This window comes from Chionomys nivalis, chromosome 19, assembly GCF_950005125.1.
Source record: "Chionomys nivalis chromosome 19, mChiNiv1.1, whole genome shotgun sequence".
In the NCBI taxonomy this organism is placed as follows: Eukaryota; Metazoa; Chordata; class Mammalia; order Rodentia; family Cricetidae; genus Chionomys; species Chionomys nivalis.
The window spans coordinates 43,380,797-43,402,917 of NC_080104.1; the positions used below are offsets into that span (position 1 = coordinate 43,380,797).

Genomic DNA, 22,121 nt, shown 5'->3' on the forward strand with positions numbered 1-22,121 from the left:
AGACCATGTGCCTGCTGAGAACTGAACCTGGGACCCCTGTAAGAGTAGGAAATACTCTTTACTGAGGCATCTCTTTGCACCCTGGAAACATAATCAACTCTTTGCCCTGGAAACAGTTCTTGCCTATTGCTGAGACAGAGCCCTCCATCGTCACTGGGGCTGCCCTCAAATGCCTTGGTTGGCCGACTGCTGAAGATCCAAGAAATGGAGCTGCCATGGCAGAGGAACACTTGTCTGGATTTCATGCAATCCCAAACAAAATCCTATTCTACCATGTTAATAGAGCAATTAACTTACCTACGGAGAACACGACCTGCTATGTAAACAGTTTTGGCTGGGATATAGCTCCAACTGATGGAATGCTTGCCTGGCTTGCAGTCCCAAAAACCACATACACCCAGCACAAAGTGAAGGGTTCCTGCAATCCCAGCATTCCCGGGGTGCGGGCAAGAGCCTAACTTTGTGAGGATACCTGGCTAAACATCTAATTTGTAGACAACCTGGGATGAGACTCTGTCTCAATAACATTAATAGTCTTCCCAATGAATGCTACCATTTAGCTGTGTTCATGAGGTGGGATTCACGGGGCCAGTTTTGTGCTGAACTCACAGCCAGCTAGTCTGTACTTCATAGTGCTTGCAGGCATCCCAGGCCAGCGAGCACTAGACAGTGTGAGGCATGAAACTCCCGTGGTTTAAAAAAAAAATCATCGGCCAACAAACACGTGTACGCCAACACCATTGATAATACACACTAATGATGGACGTGTATGGCATGTGTATTTTAAATAGACATTATATAACTTTTAACCGTGTGCACACGTGTGTGCGCGCGCTTGTGCGTGCTCCTGGAGGTAGGGCCAGCATGAAGGTTCAACCTAAGTGACCTGAGTTAGATTCCCGAGAACCAACATAGTTAAATGTGGCATACACATTTAATCCAAGAACTCCTGGTCTACAGAGTTCCTGACCAGCCAATCAGAAAAGCTATTAAAATATTTGGAGGCCTATCACAACCGTAGAAGGCTTGCTTGGCATGCAAAAGGCCTTGGGTCTGAATAAAACACCCTCCAATATGCACCATTCTACCCCCACAAATTCCAACTTTAGGCTAAAATGAAAGATAGAAAACATTGAAACATGGAACTGAGCCCTCAGTGCCAGGAAACTCTAGCATGAGCTCTAGGTCAAACCCCATTCCACACCCTTTCCCCTCTCCCCTTCTCTTAGAAGTGGGGATTGTATCTAGGGTGGAGAGGGACCTATCTCACAAGCCATTGACGGGATTATTCTAGGGATAACTTGTACATTCATATATAAAGACGGATATATTTTGAATTTGGGCTTTTTGAACAAATGGGTTCACTGAAAAATCAGCTCCATTCTTACAGCAGTGCCCAAGTTTGATCCTGATTTTCTATGTGGATGCTTTGCCTGCATGTGTGTATGACAATCATCCATGATGCCTGACATGGGTGCTGGGAAGTGAACTTGGATCCTCTTCAAGAACAGCATGTTGGGGCTGGAGAGATGGCTCAGTGGCTAAGAGCATTGCCTGCTCTTCAAAAGGTCCTGAGTTTAATTCCCAGCAACCACATGGTGGCTCACAACCATCTGTGATGAGGTCTGGTGCCCTCTTCTGGCCTTCAGGCATACACGTAGAAAGAATATTGTATACATAATAAATAATTAAATAAATAAATATTAAAAAAAAAAGAACAGCATGTACACACTCAATCACTGAGACATCTCTACAGATGAAGATGTGTGTGTGTGTATGTGTGTGTGTGTACGCTATTAATTGAGTGACCGAACTGTCAGCTTCCATTTCAGTGCATGTATATAATGTAAGCAATTACAGGCTAAATAATAAATGAAAATTGGGATGTGTCAACTTGTAAAATTTGGGAGTCAAATTGCAACGTGACTCGAAAATTATTCCCCCTTTGATGTGCAAGACCACTAGTGATGCTAGTTTTCTAGTAGTCTCCACTTTGGCCAAAACAAAACCTTATGTGAAAAACCAATTCTCCCAAGAACCAGGAAAAGTATACTGGCGGTACTCACACACTTGGCGACTGGGCAGCCCTGCGAGCTCTTGCCTTCTTTCCCCGTGTACTCTACCTTCTCAATTCGTACTGCCTTTCCTTTATGGCCATACCTGAGTACAGAAGACAAGAGGAGGTGGGACTAATTAATGACAGTCTGTAGATACAAATGAACATGAGTTCAAATGACACCGTTGTCAATTACATTGGCTAAAAGCCAGCTGCTGTGTGGCGGATTGTTACCCAGTTCTAACGAGAGCCTGACCTCAACACAAGCATCGGGAGGTTAGGGTTACAGCATTGGTGGTGGTCATCTGAACTATTTCTACCGTCGTACAGTAATAATAGGCTTTGCAGTGTGGGGGCATGTCTCCAGGGCCCCAAGCTCCTGGGAGGAAGGACTTCATTCACCTCAGGGTCACTCCCCTGCACTGACCCAGGTTCGCAGGGAAGAATGGTTTTAGCAGGGAAACACATCTCCTCACCTAGTCTCCATGAGCTCCCTGACAGCAGCAACACTTGGTCCTGCCCCCAGGTGTGTATAATATGGGCCTTTGTCTTTTTGTGTACCTCCATCTGTGGAAGGAATAAGATTATTAGACCCAGTTTTGAAAAAAAAAAAAAAAAAGCACAGGGGCTTTTTTCTTTTTGAAAGAATAAGACAACAGGTCCTGGCATTGGACTTGCCCCTGTTGCCACCTTCTGGCTCCTAATTCTTCTAGGCATCAAAGGAGAGAAGACCAAAAAATTTAAGGGGATTTATTCTCCCATCTACCTTTTTGTTAACGATTAGCAATTATTAAGATGGGGGTCTCAGTAGAGCCTCAACTCACTAAGCAGCCAACGATGACCTTGAACTCTACTGCCTGGCTCCCTCATCCACCTTGGAACGTAGTTATCTATAGTCACTGCTAATGAATCTCAAAAGTTAGCTTCGGTATTTATAATGCAGGTGTACAAGAAAGTTACTTGTTACAATTATCGGTTATATCCAAAGACAGACAACTGTATTTCTAGCCGTGGAATTTTTACAAGTCATTATTCTGGTTTGAGGATGTATCTCAGATGTGGGGGGCTTCCTTGGCACATAGAATGCTGTAGTCGATTTGCTGGTAATGGGGGTGGGGGGCGGTGGGAACTAGTATAGCAAGCAAGGGAATATTTGCAATTAAATAAAAAACAAAGTAAGGCAGAAAATAAGGTACACCCAAACTGGCTTCACCACCTCCTTTATCCTGGAGGGACAGGCGGATCTCCATGTTTGCATGTGGGTTTGTACACATGCATGCAAAAGCCTGTGAAGGATGAAGGTTCTGAGCCTCCATGTGGGTGTTGTGAATTGAACCTGGGTCCTCTGGAAGAACAGGGATGTTTCTGCCCATAGCGACATTTGACAATGGTTGGGGTATGTGTATGCACTATGGCTTCCATAATACACAGGGACCCGGAATAATAACATAAAATCAAGCATGTCAGGACAGTCCCTGTTTAGGTCTAACATGTCAAAACTGCTATGTGGGATAAGCACCAATCTGAAAATGGCCTATTTTTTTTTTTTTTTTCCCCGAGACAGGGTTTCCCTGTGGTTTTTTTTGGAGCCTGTCCTGGAACTCCCTTTGTAGACCAGGCTAGTCTCGAACTCACAGAGATCCGCCTGCCTCTACCTCCCGAGTACTGGGATTAAAGGCGTGCGCCACCACCGCCCGGCAATAATGGCCTACTTTTTGAGTGTTTAATACTATCCTGAAAACAGGATGCTCACTTACAATGATGCTACTGAGATGACCGTGTGTTTAAGAACACGGCATCACTTAGAACAGCGCCTCTCAACCTTCCCAATGCTGAGGCCTCCATAGTTCCTCATGTACATGCCACTGTGGTAAGCAATGCAAAGCTGATATTTACAGTGGCCAAAGGGCAGTCACCCCGCCAAGGGGTTGAGAATTACTGACTTAAAAAAAAAAAAAAATCACGGCACTCAATGTCCATCAATGTGCTGTCAGGCCTGCCAAACCTGATAAACCATGAACTCAGGAAACCCAGAAAAGTACTTCACGGCAGGTGAACTAGCTCAAACAGTCCTGATTCACATTACCACTCTCTGATGCAGTCCGGTGCTTGCCTTGAACTTGCTAAGAAGCCAAAGATGATTCTCCCACCACTGCCTCCTAGATGGACAGTGAGTAGTCAGGGTACAAGGTAAACTTTCATGTCTCATACATGAGACACTTTTTCAAAAAAGAATGATCAGTAATTGTGACTTCAGCAGAGACTGATGTCTTAGAAACAGAGCCATTTTGTTTCAGAGAAAGAAAAACCCACCTGTGCCAGCAAACACCTTGAATTGCAACATCCAGGAAGCAGAAACTGTGTATCCTCCTAAGCCTGAGGAAAAGCTTTCTTTTCCCCTTTAATGTTATGTATGTGAACGTTTTCCCTGTATGGATGGATATGTGCATGTGCATGTAACAAGTGTATGGCAATTGCTCCAGGAGGTCAGAAGAGGGCACTGGGTTTCCTGGAAACAGTTGTGGATGTGTGACCCACTGCATCTGCACTGGGGACTGAACTGAAATCGTCTGCAAGAACAACGCTTCTGAGACATTTCTTCCAGCTCTTGCAGCTTTTAAAATCTTTGTCTGTGCATGTGACTGCAGCGCCCAGTAGAGGATGCAGTTAGGATCTCCTGAAGGCGGAGTCACAGATGGTGTGGGAACCACTGCCTGCCTGGCTGACTCATTTCTTTAGCCCTATTTGTTTTGTTTTGTTGTGACAAGTTCCTATTAGACAGCCCAGGCTTCTGTCTGGCAGGCAGTGATGGCCCTTAATCCCAGCACTCAGGAGGCAGAGGCTGGCAGATCTGAGTTTGAGGCCAGCCTGGTCTATAGAACAGAGAGAAGACCTGTCTCAACCCCCCCCCCAAAAAAAAAATTGCTTCCTAGTAAAACCCAGTTTCCTCAGCACCAACCAGAGAACATCCATCACGACTTCTGGGCACAGAACTTGGGGTCCATGCTTGTGCAGGTGCTGGCTATCTACAACCGTACTTATTTTTACATTCTATGTATGCACATTCGGTTTTTCACAAGAAAAAGCTATCAAATTAAATACTTGCAGGTTGAAGTCTATATATTTAAACAAATATTTTAACATGGAAATCCATTTTTTGTCATTAAAATGAACGAACTACTTTATTCTTCACTTGAAAAAGTTTACTTTTCCCAGTTGAAACTTCCTTTTCTCTAAGGAGAATAATAGAAAAACAGGAACGGAATTCCTTAGAGCATCTTAGCTAGACTACAAAGATGAATTAGAAAGCAAACATGCACACCAACGATCACGTACCATTACAGTCACAGGTTGGCTCTTCTGTCTCATTCGCTTCGGGTTGCAAGAATTTTGCAGGGTCTCTAAGGTATTTCTTGATGTGCTCAAAAAACTCCATCTGGACACTATGTGTGGCAGAGTCACTCCGTGGTCCATGGCTTGGTGCTTGTGCTTCCGGCTTCACATTCATGCCTGCCATTCCGTTGGAACCTGACATGTTCCCTTTCCTGAGGATGGATGCTGGGTCTGGCAAGGGTGTCTCAGGACAGGTACCAGGCAACGTCGGTGGTATCGGATGCACCAGGTTCTCTTGAGCGCCTAGTTGTAACTGGGTTTGGGCAGCACCAGGCATCATGTTAGCACACTGGTTGGACTGAGGGGAGGGCTGAGGCAGAGGGTGAGCTTTCTCACTGCTATTCACTGAGGGCTGTACCTGAGAATTATCTACCGGCTCTGCAATTGCCTGCCCGCTGGATTCTGTCTTGATTTGGCATGTTGGTAGAGCATCTGGTGGCTCGACTTTAACATTCTCCTTTGCCAGTTCAGATTGTCTTGTGAATTTTATCTGACGGAGAGGAAGAAATGTCATATGGGGTTGTAAGGGTATGTTATTCTGAGCTATTGGTTTTAATTTCTGGGAAAAGATAGCAGGGTTTCCAAACATGTTAGGAACACTGTGTGGACCAGACTGGCCAAATCTTTGAAATTTGGATGATATCCAAATGTCATGCATCTTACTATACTGAGTTGCAAGTTGCTCTTGCTTCTGATCGTTTTCTTGAGAGCTAGGGAGTGGAGGTTCCTTTTTCCGCTTGTCTGTTTTGGGGGTCTGTTTTGCTTTCTTCTGGGTCTTGTTCTTTGGCTTTGCTGATAGCACACTAGGTTTGTTTTGTATACTCGACGCTGGTTTCTCTTGTGCCATGCCTTTCTCCTGACTAGGTTTCTGCTGTGTATTCTTTGCAGCAAGGCTCCCTGGTGTACTTCCAGCATTCTTGACGTCTGGGTTTATGTGATTGTAATTAATTGTGCATGCAAGCTGGGTTAATTGGGCTGCAACATCTTCTTCAATTTGACTGTAGGGCACATCCTGGCATGGTGGCTCATGCTGGGAATTCAACTTTTGGTCGCCGTTTAGTGCCTGACTGCAGTCTTCTGGATTATGACTTTCTACTGGCAATAGATATGAATTCTTAGAACTATCAAGGGTAGATTCGTCTCCAGCTGTAAGTGAATCCGAATCTTCAAGTGTTTGGTTAGTAGCTGAACTATCTGGCAACTTGAACTCTATGTTCTGATGCTGACGACACTTTATGTTTGTGTCTTGGAGGTCTTTTCTCACAGAATTAAGGATAGCCTTGCAATTGTCAAGCAGACTAGCTGTCCTCTGATCTGTTTGTTCACCCTTCTCTGGTTTTGATGGCGAGGAATTCTCGGATGGAGCTTCTGAAAGCTGCGTAAGGGCTTCAATGGCGACCACTTGTTCCAGGGTGAGTCTCCTGTCTTTCATTAGTGATAGAAGACTTGGCTGAACTGGAGAGTCATCTTTAGGGTCTTTACTAGGTATCTTCTTGGGGCTTTGGGGTTGACAGCCAGAGCTGTGTGTCTTAGGATGATAAGGGATGGTGGAGTCTGCAGCAGATTGGCAGTTCAAGCCAGGCTTCTGGAAGAGCAAAGTGTCGCTCGACCCCTTGAGATGATCGCAGCTCCTATCGGAAGCGACAGAGTTCATGGCATCATTGCCATTGGAGGGGCCAGGCAGCAATTTAGAGGAACTATTTCCTAGCACCTTGCTAATTTCTTCAAGATCCAATTTGTTGATTGGAAGGCTTGTGTCTGTAGATAAACAGTACACATTTTTCATGCCGTTTCTTATGGCCGGAGGAAACATCGGGGAAGGCTGGCTTTGTTGCTTGTCATCTTCAGAGGGCTGGGGCTTTCCAACCTCAGTTAAATTTGTATCGAGGTCTCCCTTGACTTGACTCGCTGGGCTTGATTTCTTGTTTGGTGTCCAATTCTCCACCTCGATTCCTGTCATGCTCTCTGCATTCTTCCCTACATTTTCAAGGGGTTGTGAATTCAAATCCAATCTCTGCTCTTCCCCATGGCCAGATTGACTGTCTTCCATGGACTCTGATTTGGGGCCATTTACTGGTTTGTTGTTATTGTCTCTCTGTAAAATAAGCACAGAAATTTCTCCCATTAGCTGCTGAAATAAGACAACTACTTCAGTCCTTGGTTCACAGACTCTTGCTATGCATCCAATCAGGCTCGGCGTCAGTACGGGGACTACAGGTGAGGGCACTTAAAATGAGCTTAGAGACATGGCTTCAGCAGCATGCGTTACATCCTAGTCTTCCTCCACGCACCCATCCCTGTCCCATGTAAACCACACAGTTCCCTCCTGTAACCCCGAGGAGGCAGAGGCATGTAAAGCTATGTTTGGTCTGACCTGTAGGCTGGCCAGGGCTATATAGAGTGACTTAGCCAATCAAAAGTAATACATCCGTTAAGATGTGTGGTTGAATTCAATACCCAGAATCACAAAGGATTTGGGGGAGGGGGGCATTTGTGATGCGAAGCTGAAGTGCACAGCATATTGAGTTTTCCCTATGACCCCATCACAGGCATGAACAATTTGTCAAAATCTGTTGAAAGATGGAACTGTCATCATATGCATAAATTTCTTTCTCTCTCACCTACCTTCTAATATACACACAGTATATGAAAGGAGAGAAATGAGTCAAGGCTTCATACAATATACCCTAGGGAGCAATTGCCTGGCATTTCTTCTTCAACCCTCAGGCCCTGGATTACCTGCCCTGAAATGATTATCACCCTGGTATAGTTGCTCACATCTTATGCTCTTCCAGGACCTGAGTTCAATTCCCACACCCACATCTCACAACAGCAAGCACTTAAAAAAAGTTAAATAACCCAAGTATGCTCCACCAGGGGCTGGCTCAGTGCTGATTTCATTGCTGATCTAGGTTTGATTCCTAACATCCACACCTGGAAGCTTCCAACTGCCTACAACTCCAGTCCTGGGAGATTTGGTGCCCTCTTCTGTGTGTACAACAAAGTCACATACACACACACACACACACACTCACACTCAACCACACTACATATCCAGAGGGGTGTTGGTGCATATCCCCACACTTCAGGGGTTCAACAAGTCCAGTGCATCTGCAAATCTCCAAAGTCACCTTGAACCAAAACCGTGGGAAGCCTCAGGTCTGACCCACCTTTATTACTGTGTGCCTGTGGTCCATCCTATTCCTTACCAATTAGGTGACAAATTGCTGACACGCAGAAGAATGTCACATGCAGAAGCATTATTTGGCAAGGTTTGAAGCTGAGTAAGTTAGCAGGGAGCCAGCTGAGAAGATCACATATATTCCAACTGTGAGCACCATTATGGCAGAGGAAGGCTAGCTCTCTCTCAAACTACGCCATCCTGGTACTTACTCTGCTCCACACCTCCCGTGCAGTCTAACGACAAACCTCTTCAGTTAATGAAACCTCTGTGGTAGAGGGACTATTTCCTAGTTCCACTATTTCTTGGGACTATTTCCTAGTTCCACAGTCAGGTATGGTGTCCCAGACCTTAGTAGTAACTGAGAGGCAGAAGCAGGTGCCTTTCTCAGAGGCCAGCCTTGTTCTAGACCCCTTGTCCAGCGATGAAGATCACTGATCTTGTTCCTACCTCAAGAGCTGGAACTTTCAGTGCAGACCACGGGCAGGGTAACTAACTTCAGAGAAGATATATAATAGACACTTAAGGCAAATTATCCGCCTTCTCTGGTTTCTTTCCAAAAAAAAAAAAAAAAATCCTAAGGTCTAGTGTGGTGGTTCCGCGTATAAATGCAATGAGGAGGGTGAGAACCGCTCTGCTACATAGTGAATTTCAGGCCAATGAAACCCCATATAGGCCACACCTTTTCTCAAACAAAGGCCAACCCCAGGAGTCAGTACCAGGAGGAAGGCAACTCAAGGCCAACCTAGGGTACATAGTGATAGCTTACTTTAAGAAAAATTTAAGAATGGGGGGGAGAGGGAGGGCGGGAGGAAGGATGTGGGGGGAACAGTGTTTGGAATGTAAAATAAAGAAAATTAAAAAAAAAAAAAAAAAAAAAAAACGAGGCCGGGAGGTGGTGGCGCACGCCTTTAATCCCAGCACTCGGGAGGCAAAGGCAGGCGGATCTCTGTGAGTTCGAGGCCAGCCTGGTCTACAAGAGCTAGTTCCGGGACAGGCACCAAAGCTACAAGAAACCCTGTCTCGAAAAACCAAAATAAATAAATAAACAAAAAATAAAATACAAAAATTTAAACTGAGGGAGGAAAAAGGTGAGAAAAAAATCCCTTTATTGGAAGGGATTCCAAGGGAAAAACATGCAAAATCCTATCACTCATTTATAAGCTACAAACAGACCTCAGAATTTTAAAATAGCTAAGTAAATTGCAGAACATAAAGTCTTAAGGTAGTAGTCTACACTACACTGTGAGGCAGGTGACAGCTCTCATCTCTAATCCTGGCTTTCTTGATGGTAAAGCAGGAGGCTGGTGTAAGCAAGGTTACTCAGGGCTTGTGGGTGAAATTCCCTCCTTTTGGCTGTCCAGGATCTTACTGGTTGACCTTGAACCCAAGGTCTAAAGGAGGTGCCAGATTTGAAGTCCTTTCTTCAGCCTAATCCAGACAGAAATAAAGGCAGCCTCCAGTAAGAGACCACCAAGTCTATGAAGATTCCCAGGCCAACCAAACATCAAGAGTTCATCTCAAAAAGAGCTGTGGTGGCGTACGCCTATAATACCAGCACTCCTGAGGCAGAGGCAGGCGGATCTCTGTGAGTTCGAGGCCACCCTGATCCACAAGAGCTAGCTCCAGGACAGACCCAAAGAAACAGAGAAACCCTGTCTCAAAAAACCAAAAAAAGAGCTAAGAGACTCAGGATGTTGAGGTCTGCCTGTTATCTGGCCAGGAGTGTTACAGAAAACCCTACCTCAAGAAATCCACGCTGGGTTAAGAATTAAAATGATGTAGCTGTGCTTAGAATGACCAAAGGCAAAATCTGCCAGGTCCCACTTAGACTGCCCAGCAACTGAAACTCATTCATTACTGCTGGGGGAAAGTCGTAAGAGCCATGACTCAGCAACTCCACTGCCATTTATCCAGGAAAATGAGTGCACTCGCTCTGTCCCTCCACACATAAAACCTTGAATAAAAATCTTCACAATGGGTTTCTTCATAGTAGGGAAAGAGACAATTCAAATGTCAAACAGAGAGACATGGACAGACGCAACATAGTATACTTAACAATGCAACACTACTAAGGAACACAGGAACGCAGTGAATGGCAGAAACGATCAGGGCCCCACTTCAATGAGAAAAAGACATCAAGAAGTATTTTTTTAAAATATGACATCCAGGGCTGGAGAGATGGCTGACAGCCATCTGTAACTAGAGTCCAAGAGATATCACCTTTAGACCCCCCTAAAGGCACCAAGCCACACACGTGGCACACAGACTGAAGGTAACAGCCAGGCACGCCAGCACATGTTTTTATCCTCAGCCCTCTTAAGGCAGAGGCAGGCAGCTCTGAGTCTAACAACACCCCACCCCTATCCCCACAAACACACACCAGAAGGTAAATGGTGTAAAATGCAATTTAAAAACCTGATTCAGATGTAAGGTGTGGTGGTGAACACCTGTATTCCCCTCAGAATTCAGACGGCGCTGGCTCCCCAGGAACTGGAATTAAAGGTGGTTGTGAGCCGGCTGACATTACACATACCGAGAATGCAGCAGGAAGTGCTCTTAACCACATCTTTCTAGTCCCGTGTGGTTTCTTTTTGAGTCTTGCCATATACCTCTAGCTGTTCGATTTTCCATCTGTCCCATCATTCCAACTGGTGGGAGGAGCTTAAGAAAAAGACTGAGTGTGCCTATAATGTCAGCAACCAGGAGGCGAGGTAAAGAAGTCCACCTAGGCAACGAGACCCTACCTCAAAACCAAGAACACTGGTACATCAGGTATCCTGGCTAATACCTATAATCTCGCTACCTGCGAGGCGAAGGCCACGATGCTAGCCAAGTTTGAGGGCTAGCCTAGGCTGTGTGGGCTAGAGAGAACATGTTGAAACATCCAAAACACTACTCATTTACTGGTCCACTTAAATAATTGCGGGAAGGGCCGAGACATTAGTGCTGATGGAAGGCTTTGGAGAACAAAGCCTTGTTGGGATGATGGAGAGGATGATGTTAAAACTGCACATTATTGCCGGGCGGTGGTGGCGCACGCCTTTAATCCCAGCACTCGGGAGGCAGAGGCAGGTGGATCTCTGTGAGTTCGAGACCAGCCTGGTCTACAAGAGCTAGTTCCAGGACAGGCTCCAAAACCACAGAGAAACCCTGTCTCGAAAAACCAAAAAAAAAAAAACTGCACATTATTTACAACCTGGTGTTAACTATATGTAATGGTCAAGAAAAAAAGAATATATCCAGCTATAATTTGACAATTAAAATTCAAATAGGAATGACATTACAATGAATGCAAGCATACAAATGTATAAAACAGATACATCTTTTTGAAAATTGTCATACTCTGTTGAGTTCAAGGCCAACCTGTTCCACAGAGCCCCAGGACAGGCTCAAAAAAAGAAAAAAATCTAGAATTACAAGATGCAACTACACCACGTCAAGTGTTCCTTTAGCCTGGCGAGTAATCCCTGAATGAGGGAAGCAGGATGGTCATAAATTTAAGTACCAACATTAAAGCTGCTCTTCCAGAGGCTGAGACAGGAGAATCAGAAATCCCAGGCCCCAGGGCCAGGGTGGATTTCATGAAGACACACAAAGGAACCAAAGAAAAAAGGACCCTTTTCTCTAGCTCCAAGAACCAAAGACACAAACTCTTACCAGCTGTGGTGGCGTGGGCCTGAGACATTTAGTTGTGTGTTTGTGCACACCTTTAATCCCTCCCAGCAGTTGGAGGCAGAAGTCACCAGCCTACATAGTGAGTTCCAGAAGAGCCAGAGCCAAACAGTGAGACCCTGCATATATTTAACTACACTTAGTGCCATTATCTGAGGAAGCTTTCCTTTTCCTGTAGAACCCAAGGCCTTGCCAGGGAGTGATATCACTGTGCATATAGCCAGCCAACCCCTTAGCAAACCAATACCTTCTCAAGAGGGGTTCTAAGGTGTTTGTTTCCTTCATCCACCTGAGGAAGGCTTGAAACACTTGCTTTGTTATCTTGACCAGGGGCAAATCTTTCCCTCAGAGCTGCCACCACCAAGGTCTGGAGAAGTCAGGCTGAGGGTTTGAAATCCCATTTTCCAAAGTGGGATTGCGAGTCAGATAAGGAAGGTGAGAGCAAGGAGCAGTTGCGAGAGGCAGATAAAGGAAGAATGTCTAGGTTACCACTGCGCTCACCCAACTGAAGCTTCACTGCTTGCCTTACAGTCATCTGGAAATTAACTAGAGCCGCAAGCTGAGTAGGTGACTCACGCCTGCTAATTCCAGGTTTAGAGGCTGTAGCAGAAGAGGTGTGAGCAGATGGAGGCCAGCATGGCCTCTGACCCCGTCTCCAAAATAAATGTTGCCAGGTATGGTGGCACATGCCTCCAAACCCAGGCAGATCTCTGGTTCTGAGTTCCTGTCCCAAACAGATAATGTGAATGTGTCTAGATGTCATTCTACCTCTGAGCTAAAACCATACCATGAGCTACTCTTAAAAACTGAAGGTTTTTGCCATTTTTACGCCTTGTACCTTGTCTCCTGCCCCGCCCTCCCGTTATGGCTGTTTGAATTTGAATTTCCTTACAGCTCAGAAAGACCTTACCCACAGGCAGGAGTAACATGACATCAAAGAGCAAAATAAATCTAGTGCGATGGTTTAGTGGATCAAGGTTCCTGATGGTACTAAAACAGCCGGCTTATGTTTAGTCCCTGGGCCCTCCATAAAAGAGGACTCAAGTAACCCTTGGCATCCATGTGAACACAAATTCAGTCTAGGACAGGGCAGGCACAAGAATTGCTGGGATTGAGGAGAGAAGTACTGGAATGTCCCAGTTAGGGTAGCAAGGATGTCCTTTATCACCTGATAACAACAATGAAAATAATTTCACTGAGCTAGGCGGTGGTGGCACACACCTTTAATCCCAACCCTAGGGAGGCAGAGGCAGCCTGGTGTACAGAGTTCCAGGACAGCCAGGATTATTACGGAGAAACCCTGTCTAGAAAAAACAAAAGACAACAACAATTCCATCACTGAAGAGCATTCCAAGCTGTGTGTGTTTGTGCACACTTCTAATCTTAGTAATAAAGTGGCCAAGGCAGAAGGATTGTAGGTGCAAGAGGAGGCTCAGCTACTAGAACTGGCTGGACTATATAATGAACTGTCCTAAGAGACAACACGGATGCTTCAGATACCTACAAGGTGGCACATGGCCAATCCCCACAAATAAATGTAATTTTAAAAAGTTTAAATCCGGGCCGGGCGGTGGTGGCGCACGCCTTTAATCCCAGCACTCGGGAGGCAGAGGCAGGCGGATCTCTGTGAGTTCGAGACCAGCCTGGTCTACAAGAGCTAGTTCCAGGACAGGCTCCAAAACCACAGAGAAACCCTGTCTCGAAAAACCAAAAAAAAAAAAAAAAAAAAAAAGTTTAAATCCTAGCCGGGCGGTGGTGGCGCACGCCTTTAATCCCAGCACTTGGGAGGCAGAGGGAGGCGGATCTCTGTGAGTTCGAGTCCAGCCTGGTCTACAAGAGCTAGTTCTAGGACAGGAACCAAAAGCTAGAGAAACCCTGTCTCGAAAATCCAAAAAAAAAGTTTAAATCCTATAGATATTACAATTTGAACATGAATTAAAGCCAATAAAGTGCTTAACAAATATTTAATGAAATTATGTCTCACAGTTGAATTATTATGATAACTATGTGGGGGATGCTAAGGAAGGTGACCCAGGTATCATGAATTACCAGAACAAACACAGCGGCTGGGAGCCGGCTGAGATCCTAAGGTGCTTGTTGTGCAAGCATGCCTGAAACAATAGCTCCAGGAGACATGTGGCTTGGAGACAGCCTGACTCTTCGAGCTCACTGGCTGGCCAGCCTAGCCAATCTGGGAGCTCCAGGTTCAATGCCACGAAAAGTGGAGGGGGGGGGAATTGGGGAAGAATAAGGCACTGATATGACTTCTGGGCTACACACACACACACTTTTTTTTTTTTTTTTGTGGACCAGAAAGAAATGACAGCTCTTTTGTTGTTTTGGAAGGGTCTGAATGAAGATTTCCTGCAGCTCATTTACCCGACTTGCCTTGTATCTACTCCAAATCTGCAAGATTCCTAGAAATCACAGGATGGACACATGGTTTAGAGCCTGGCTAGCCATATTCTCAGGTTGCCAGGCTGGTCTCCACCTCAAGGCATCATTTGTTCCTAGCCTCGCCAATGCTGGGGGACAGGTGCAAGCCAACACACAGTTGGACCTGCATCAGGTTAGAAATGCTCACATCGTAGCGATGAACAAATGGTTACACATGGGCTGCCTTAGTGAGAATTTAGCCCTGAAATTGGTCTGTTCATTTCTAGGCAAAATGGTTTGCTGCAGTTCTAGGTATGAAAACCAGAAGCCCCGTGTGTACCTCTTAATGAATCTTCCTGCATAGAAAAGGCTTTGTCTGTGCCAGGATGACCACACTGAACTCGCACGCGCTCTCTCTCTCCCTCTCTCTCTCACACACACACCCTTTCTGTGTTGAAAGTATTCTGTCCTTGCCTTGCCTTGTGTGTGTGTGCGTGTGTGTGTGTGCGTGTGTGTGTGACGGGGTCTCATGTAATCCAGACCAACTTAGACCTGGAACCTGCTATTTCTGCCTTCTGCCTCCACCTTTGAGTGGTGGATGTAAGTGCTAGTATTTAGAATTGCAGGTTGTGAGGTACTGGGAATACAATAAGTTTTTTTTTTTTTTTTTCTTTTTGGTTTTTCGAGACAGGGTTTCTCTGTGGTTTTGGAGCCTGTCCTGGAACTAGCTTCATAGACCAGGCTGGTCTCGAACTCACAGAGATCCGCCTGCCTCTGCCTCCCGAGTGATGGGATTAAAGGCGTGCGCCACCATCTCCCGGCTACAATAAGTATTCTTGAGACTGAATTACATCCCTAGGCAACTCTAAGGTCACAACTATGTAGAGCAGGCTGGCTAATTGTTACTGATTTTTTTTTTTTTCTTTTTTTGAAGCAGGACTCTGTTTAACAGCCCTGGCTGTCCTATTACTAACTCGATAGACCAGGTTGGCCTCACTCAGTGACCAACCCACTGAATGCAAGGATTAAAGGACAGTGTCATCCCTCATCCTGCACCTCCAAAGCCCCCTTTCCCAACACCCCCTTTACTCTGCCACCTTATGTAAATAATGAGCCAGGCAGTGGTGGCACACACCTTTAATCCCAGAACTCCAGAGGCAGGTGGATCTCTGTGAGTTCGAGGTCAGCCTGGTCTACAAGAGCTAGTTCCAGGACAGCTAGGACCATTACAGAGAGACCCTGTCTGGTTTAACATTGGGCTGCAGAGATGGCTCAATGCTTATGAGCACTGGCTTCGCTTCCAGCACCTATGGGAATTTACAGCGGACTGTAACTCTAGTAACAGAGGATCCACAGACATACATGCAGGCAAAACAAACAGAAAATTTAAAAAAAAAAAAAAAAAAAAAAAGAGCCTCACGATGGTGGCACACACCTTTAATCTCAGCACTTAGGTGGCAGAGAAAGGCGGATCTTTGTGAAGCTCAAGGCCTTTCTGGTCAACAGAGTTAGTTCCAGGACAGCCAAGGCTACACAAAAGAACCCCTATCTGTAAAAATGAAAAAAACAAAAACCAAACAATTGTATGTATGAGAAATCCTTCGCCATTCTATTCTAATTTATAGTAGATAAAAAGGTATCAAAATTATAAAGCGTTTCAAAATGAAAAGGCACCAAGTCTATGTAATACCCCTAGAATACATGGTAACAATCAACAAGTGAAGGAAATAGTGTCTCACAGTTACAACTAAATATTCTGGTAGCCACCCGCATCCTGTGTCAGAATACTATGAAACAAAAACCTAAAAAGCACCAAGCCCTACTTTCCTTTTCTTCCAAATAGTGCGCACAACTTATAACTCACTTGCTTAAGCTTTTGGCTTGCCCTTCCTTGTTAGGCTTTTATCTCCAAGATGTAGCAGGAAACACACTGGACCCTCTCTCTCTCTCTGTGTGTGTGTGTGTTTGTATACTACAAACACACCATTATGGCCCCATTCTTTTGTATATACTCATTATTCAGAAAGAAACCTTTATGGAACATTCAAATGAGGCAATATTCTGAAAATTGTGCCATGAAACCATGTTTTCATGCATGCATAGATACATGTTACATGCTATTGTGACGCAGGCCCAGTGTCCTCTCCATCCCAGACCCCAGTGTCTCTCCTTTATCAGCATCATCAAGGATACAAGATCACTTTAGAAGCTGCTTCTGAAGACAGTTTCCGGTTTTTAAATTCCATGGACATTTCAAATAATGGGAGTACTTCAATATTTTATAACCAGATACTAGGAGAATGTCCCCTGGAGACAAAGGAAGAGGACCCACTTGGTTTGAGGCAGCTTTAGACTGACGGATGAGAACACTAGCTTGACTTCAACCAGCTCTGATGGCACTACATCCATAATCCTGGTTTTGGTCCAAAAGCAAAAAAAGTTATAACAAGGCATTGGTGGCGCAGACCTTTAATCCCAGCACTTGGGAGGCAGAGTCAGGAAATCCAATCTACGTAGTGAGGCCTTGTCAAGAGAAAAAAATAAAATAAAATAAAATAAAAATATATGGAAAAAAAAAATCAGAAAATCCGCCATTTGCCCCATCCATTATGGTGGGTGACCTGGCCATATGAAGGAGTAAGGGCTCAGAGTGAACCCCAGGGAAACAGGTCTTTGGCATAATGCCACCTGAGAGGTGGCCAATCCCATCTGCAGAGTCCCATCACTGAGCCCCTGAATAGGGGTCACTCAAATAGAACCTGAGATACACTACCCCTAAATCCTGCATCTCATGCCAAAGAACACATAAGTTGAGGCTGTTTCCTATAGATGCAACAAATGGATTTTATTTCCATCTATGTGCATACATATACACATGACAGGAAGTGAATAAGATCAAAATTCACTGTACAAGACATTTTTAAAATAAAATAAGAAGTCCCATCACTCAGGAAGCAGAGGCAGGAAGATCCTGGTCTACATATGCCACTGGTTACAGGGCCAGTAGGGCTGAGAAAGTTCTCCATAAAGAACAGAAAAGCCAAAGGAAAAAAAAAACTTTTTAAACCCCAACATTAAGCACATTCAGGTTAGCCAGAAATATTGGCCCATGTTGGAAATTCTAGCATTCAGAATTCTGAGACAAGATCTGGGGTTTGAGGTGAGTGTGGGCAACACAGCAACTTCCATGCCGCCTGTGCTACGTGAGAGTCTAGCTTAAATATATATATATAAAGGGAAAAGCACAAAACAGTAAAAATAGTAAGAGTACTGAAGCGATAGTTCAGCAATTCAGGGCACTTAGTTACACCCATGCCGAGTGACTCAGAACCACCTGTCACTCGGTGCTTGGAGATCTGATGCCCTCTTCTGGATTCCATAGTTACCTTCACTCATCACTCATTTGCACAGAACAAAAACAGAAACACAAAAAATTCAAAGTAACATTTTCAGCCAGGTGCTGACAGTGCACACCTTCAGTCCCAGCACTGGAGAGGCAGGAGCAGACAGATCTGAGGCCAACCTGTTCTAAGTCCCCACAACCCCAAAGATTTTCACTCGAGACTTTAAAAAAATTAAGCAGTATTTATGGTAATCCTCTATTATTCAGACACCACCTGATGACTAGGAAGCAAGAATTCCGTCCTCCCTGAGCCAGAAGGAATTGGGCCATTCACAGACAGGCTTCATGTACTTCTGACAGGTGACAGACATGCACAGAGTAACAAAACATAGAATTAAAGGACACACACCCCAAGGATGGAACTCAGGGGCCAGAATGAGCTCTGCACGTGATATGCTCCTTGTGCACACACACCCACCATTTGAGTCATTCATGTACACCAACACGAAACTTGCTTCTTTGTGGTTTTTAGAAAAAGGTCTGTCAGGAGACAAAGGCAGGCGAATCTGAGTTCGAGGCCAGCCTGGGCTAAAGTTCCAGGAAAGGTAGGGAAACCCTCCGTATTAAAAACAAAAACAAAACAATCAAGTAATCCAGGCTAGCCTCAAACTCACTAGCCAGGTGAGGCTAGCCCTTCTCTTTTCACCTCCAAAGGGCTAGGAATACAGGTGCACCAACCACAACCCCGCATCATTCAACAGAGGGATTTAAAGTCAGCGATAGTCTGGTCTATAGCTGGGAGGTAAGCCTAATAAGTTGTGGGTAGACAGAAGATGGTTTAATGTACCTACAAACATTCCCTACTTGCTATGTCCGGGCCTCATGCCATGAGTTACTTTTTTCACAGATCCTACCGCTTAGTTTGTTGACTCGGTGGTCATTTTCTAGTAAGCACGTCTTAATGAGTGATGTTCATGCCCTTTCTGTATGCACACAGGAAACAAACCTCAAGGTGGTCAAAGGAACCAGCGAGCAAGGCAATGACTGGCTCTGAGTGCCAGCATTTCTACTTGACACAACAGGGCAGCCAGTGACATCAGAATCTGCCTCAGTTCAGCATGCTGGAGCCTGAAAACTTTGCAGACACAAAGCTATGATTGCTTAAGTCCCTTTACATTAAACATACAATTCTAAAGATCAACGGTCTTACTGCTTAATATTTCCTCTACATTTAAAAGGCTTGGCCGGGCGGTGGTGGTGCATGCCTTTAATCCCAGCACTTGGGAGGCAGAGACAGGCGGATCTCTGTGAGTTCGAGACCAGCCTGGTCTACAAGAGCTAGTTCCAGGACAGGCTCCAAAACCAGAGAAACCCTGTCTCGAAAAGCCAAAAATAAATAAATAAATAAATAAATAAATAAATAAATAAATAAATAAAAGGCTTGCTAGCATTAATGGCATTTTGCTGTATTGTAAAAAAAGCTTAAACCTGAAGCAATTTGCTAGGCTAAGGCTTACCCTAGCCTTGAACTTTTAGTGAGACCATAGGCCTTTAAATTAACTCTTCCAAATACCATAATAACAAAGCTGCTGCAGATTCTGAGCTAACGTCCAAATCAGGTTACAGCTGAACTCTCAGCATGCAATCTGCACCAGCATGCAATCTATACAACTGATTCCTTCCAATCTGTGACAGCTCAAACTAGGGATGACATACTGAACACTTCATATTGAGCATTTAGAGTTTAGCTGAAGTTCAGCTAAAACCTAAGGACATTTCCCTTCCCCCACTCTGAGGAAAAAAATTATCAGATTTTTACCATCGTATTTTCTGCATGTTTAAAAAAAAGTCACAATATGAATCATAGCTGTCAACTTCTCTACCATGGAGCTAAAGTCCACTGGGTGCAATGACAGATGCAGGTGGCACACAGAGAGCTAGAGAAGGAATTACTCAACACTTTGCATATAAACTTCTCTTCGTGTAAGACGTGTTAGAAAGCTGAAAATAAAGGATGCTAATGTGGACATAGGGGGAAGGGAGGAGAGACTTGAGTGAAAATCCATGCATCCACTGTACTGCAAATTCACCCTCAGGTGACAGGAAAATACTAATGAAATGGAAAAAGATATATCATTTAATCAACAGCTGATTACCTTTAAAACTTTGGGCTTCTTTTCCCTCTGGGGCCTCTTGTTCTCTTTTGTAACCTAAAATTTAAAAAAAGTAAAATTGAAATATGAGCCTCCATTAAAATTATATATATATACCATATATATATATATCCTATATATATATATATCAGTTCCCACCCTTCCCCCCCCAAAATATTTTGCTGCTTCTCTGTAAAAACTACTTATATCTTAATTTTTTAATACCACCAACATATTTGTCAGTCAGTTCCTGAAGAGCCCATGTAAAAATGTACTTTAAAAGTCAATGGAAAGAAAAACAATCAACAACCTTGCATAAATAAAGATGGAGGGAAATGTCCCCTTTCCTCTTAAAAGTCTTTCTTAATTAGACTCTGCATTCTTCACGGCGAAGCCCACGAGGTAGCCATCTTGCCTGCTTCTGCAGAGGAAGCCTCCACAGAGAGCAGTTCTGCAAACTGCTTTTGGTATCATTATCATGGTGTTTAAAGGCAGCCCTGGCCTGCCAGCACTGTAGACGTGCTGGGCATGCCTTTTGCAAAAACAGCCCCACAAAGAGTGCAGCCAATGGCAAGGCAGAGCTTAGAGACTCCAAAGTGATCTTCGCAGCCTAGCACTATCCCAGACAAAGGATCTCTGTGAGGCTGGGCTCTCACCACAGGACACAGGCAGCCACAAGCTGCGACATGGAGTTCTCTACAGAGGATCTGGTCGCCGCCACCGAAATCACAGGAGGCTTCTGCAAGAGACAATGTTCGCAAATCCCCCAGGTCGCCACCATCGGATCGATGGCGGAGTCTCCCTGAGCAGGAACCTCTGGGTGGCACCAGGGCAGGTTGGCGCAGGGAGGGGCGCGCTGCTCTGTACCACCCGGCAGGAGATAGCCCTGAGCCTAAGGGGGCATCGGAGCTCACAGCAATCCGGGAAGGTATTGTGCATTTTGACTTTATAAGGCAAGACTAAATATTGGCGATATTGAAGGAAGGGAGGTTACGTGAGGACAGCACAGGCTTAGCTGTAGTGGGTCTGCCTGTCTCATTCCTGGGAACCACACCTCGGTGGAGCGGCGGTGTAGCCGGCGCTTGGCCCAGATAACAACGATTTGATTTCTTTCAATAAAGGTTCAACGATAAAGTCGGACTAAAAATAATAAATAGCAATCAGGCATTCAGAAGAGAAACAGGACGGGATGGATAGGAGAGGAGGGTGGCGTTTTTCAAAATACACTTGCCACTCTCGGTGACTAGAGTGCCTAGAGGCTGAGTGTAAACTGGTGACCTTCAGTGCCAAGAAATCCGCGGCAGACTCCAACCCGAACCTTTGGGGAAAAGGGGTGTTTCTGGCTCCTCTCCACCCACGCATGCAACCAAGCCTGCCTGCACACCACCTTTTAATAGTCAAACCACCCAGGGGTGAACATGCCACCTCAGCCCTCTGCAACTGACCAACAGACACACACACCTGGACTTCACCCATGCTCAGTGGGTGGTAGCCATCGGGAGCTGGCACCACATGACACCTGCCAGACACCAGAAAAGGCAGGACCAAGAAGAGCAGCCTCTCTCCAGCTAGCTCCCTTGCACTTGTGCAAACAGCCGCAAAGACTCTAGTGGCAGAGGACCAGAGTGGCTGTGTCAAGCTGGGCTGGTCTCAAGGTCACTGCCAAAAAAGCTGCACAGTGACAGATCCCAGTCCCATCCCAGCCACCTTGACAGCTGCACAGATCTTGGGAAGCCAGCCCACGCTCCTGCCTCCTGGGGCCAAAGTTTCTGCAGTACATTTGCAGGATTGGCAGGACGGCTTTCCTGCCTGCGAGGCCAAAAATGGGTTTTCCACTTGCAGTTGGATTCAGAACAGATTCCCACAACCAGAAACTCGGAATTGAGTGCGGGCCGGAAGGCCTGCGTTCCGTCACCCTCCCTTCCGAAACTCGGAGGCTGCCAC

General features: G+C 45.2%; 1 protein-coding gene across 2 annotated transcripts in view; it reads right to left on the bottom strand.

Annotated features, from left to right (window-relative positions):
- Tet1 (tet methylcytosine dioxygenase 1) overlaps positions 1-22,121 on the bottom strand; it is a 50,992-nt gene that overhangs the window by 18,935 nt on the left and 9,936 nt on the right. The window contains exons 1-5 of one of the 2 annotated variants that reach the window (XM_057751322.1): positions 20,488-20,691; positions 20,181-20,234; positions 5,393-7,544; positions 2,533-2,623; positions 2,067-2,160 (exon numbers count right to left, since the gene is read on the bottom strand). In XM_057751322.1, coding sequence (XP_057607305.1) covers positions 2,067-2,160; positions 2,533-2,623; positions 5,393-7,499 — 2,292 coding nt within the window. In that variant the 5' untranslated portion in view covers positions 7,500-7,544; positions 20,181-20,234; positions 20,488-20,691. Of the gene's footprint in view, positions 1-2,066; positions 2,161-2,532; positions 2,624-5,392; positions 7,545-20,180; positions 20,235-20,487; positions 20,692-22,121 lie in introns of those variants that run through there. The other variant, XM_057751321.1, reaches the window with a different exon arrangement.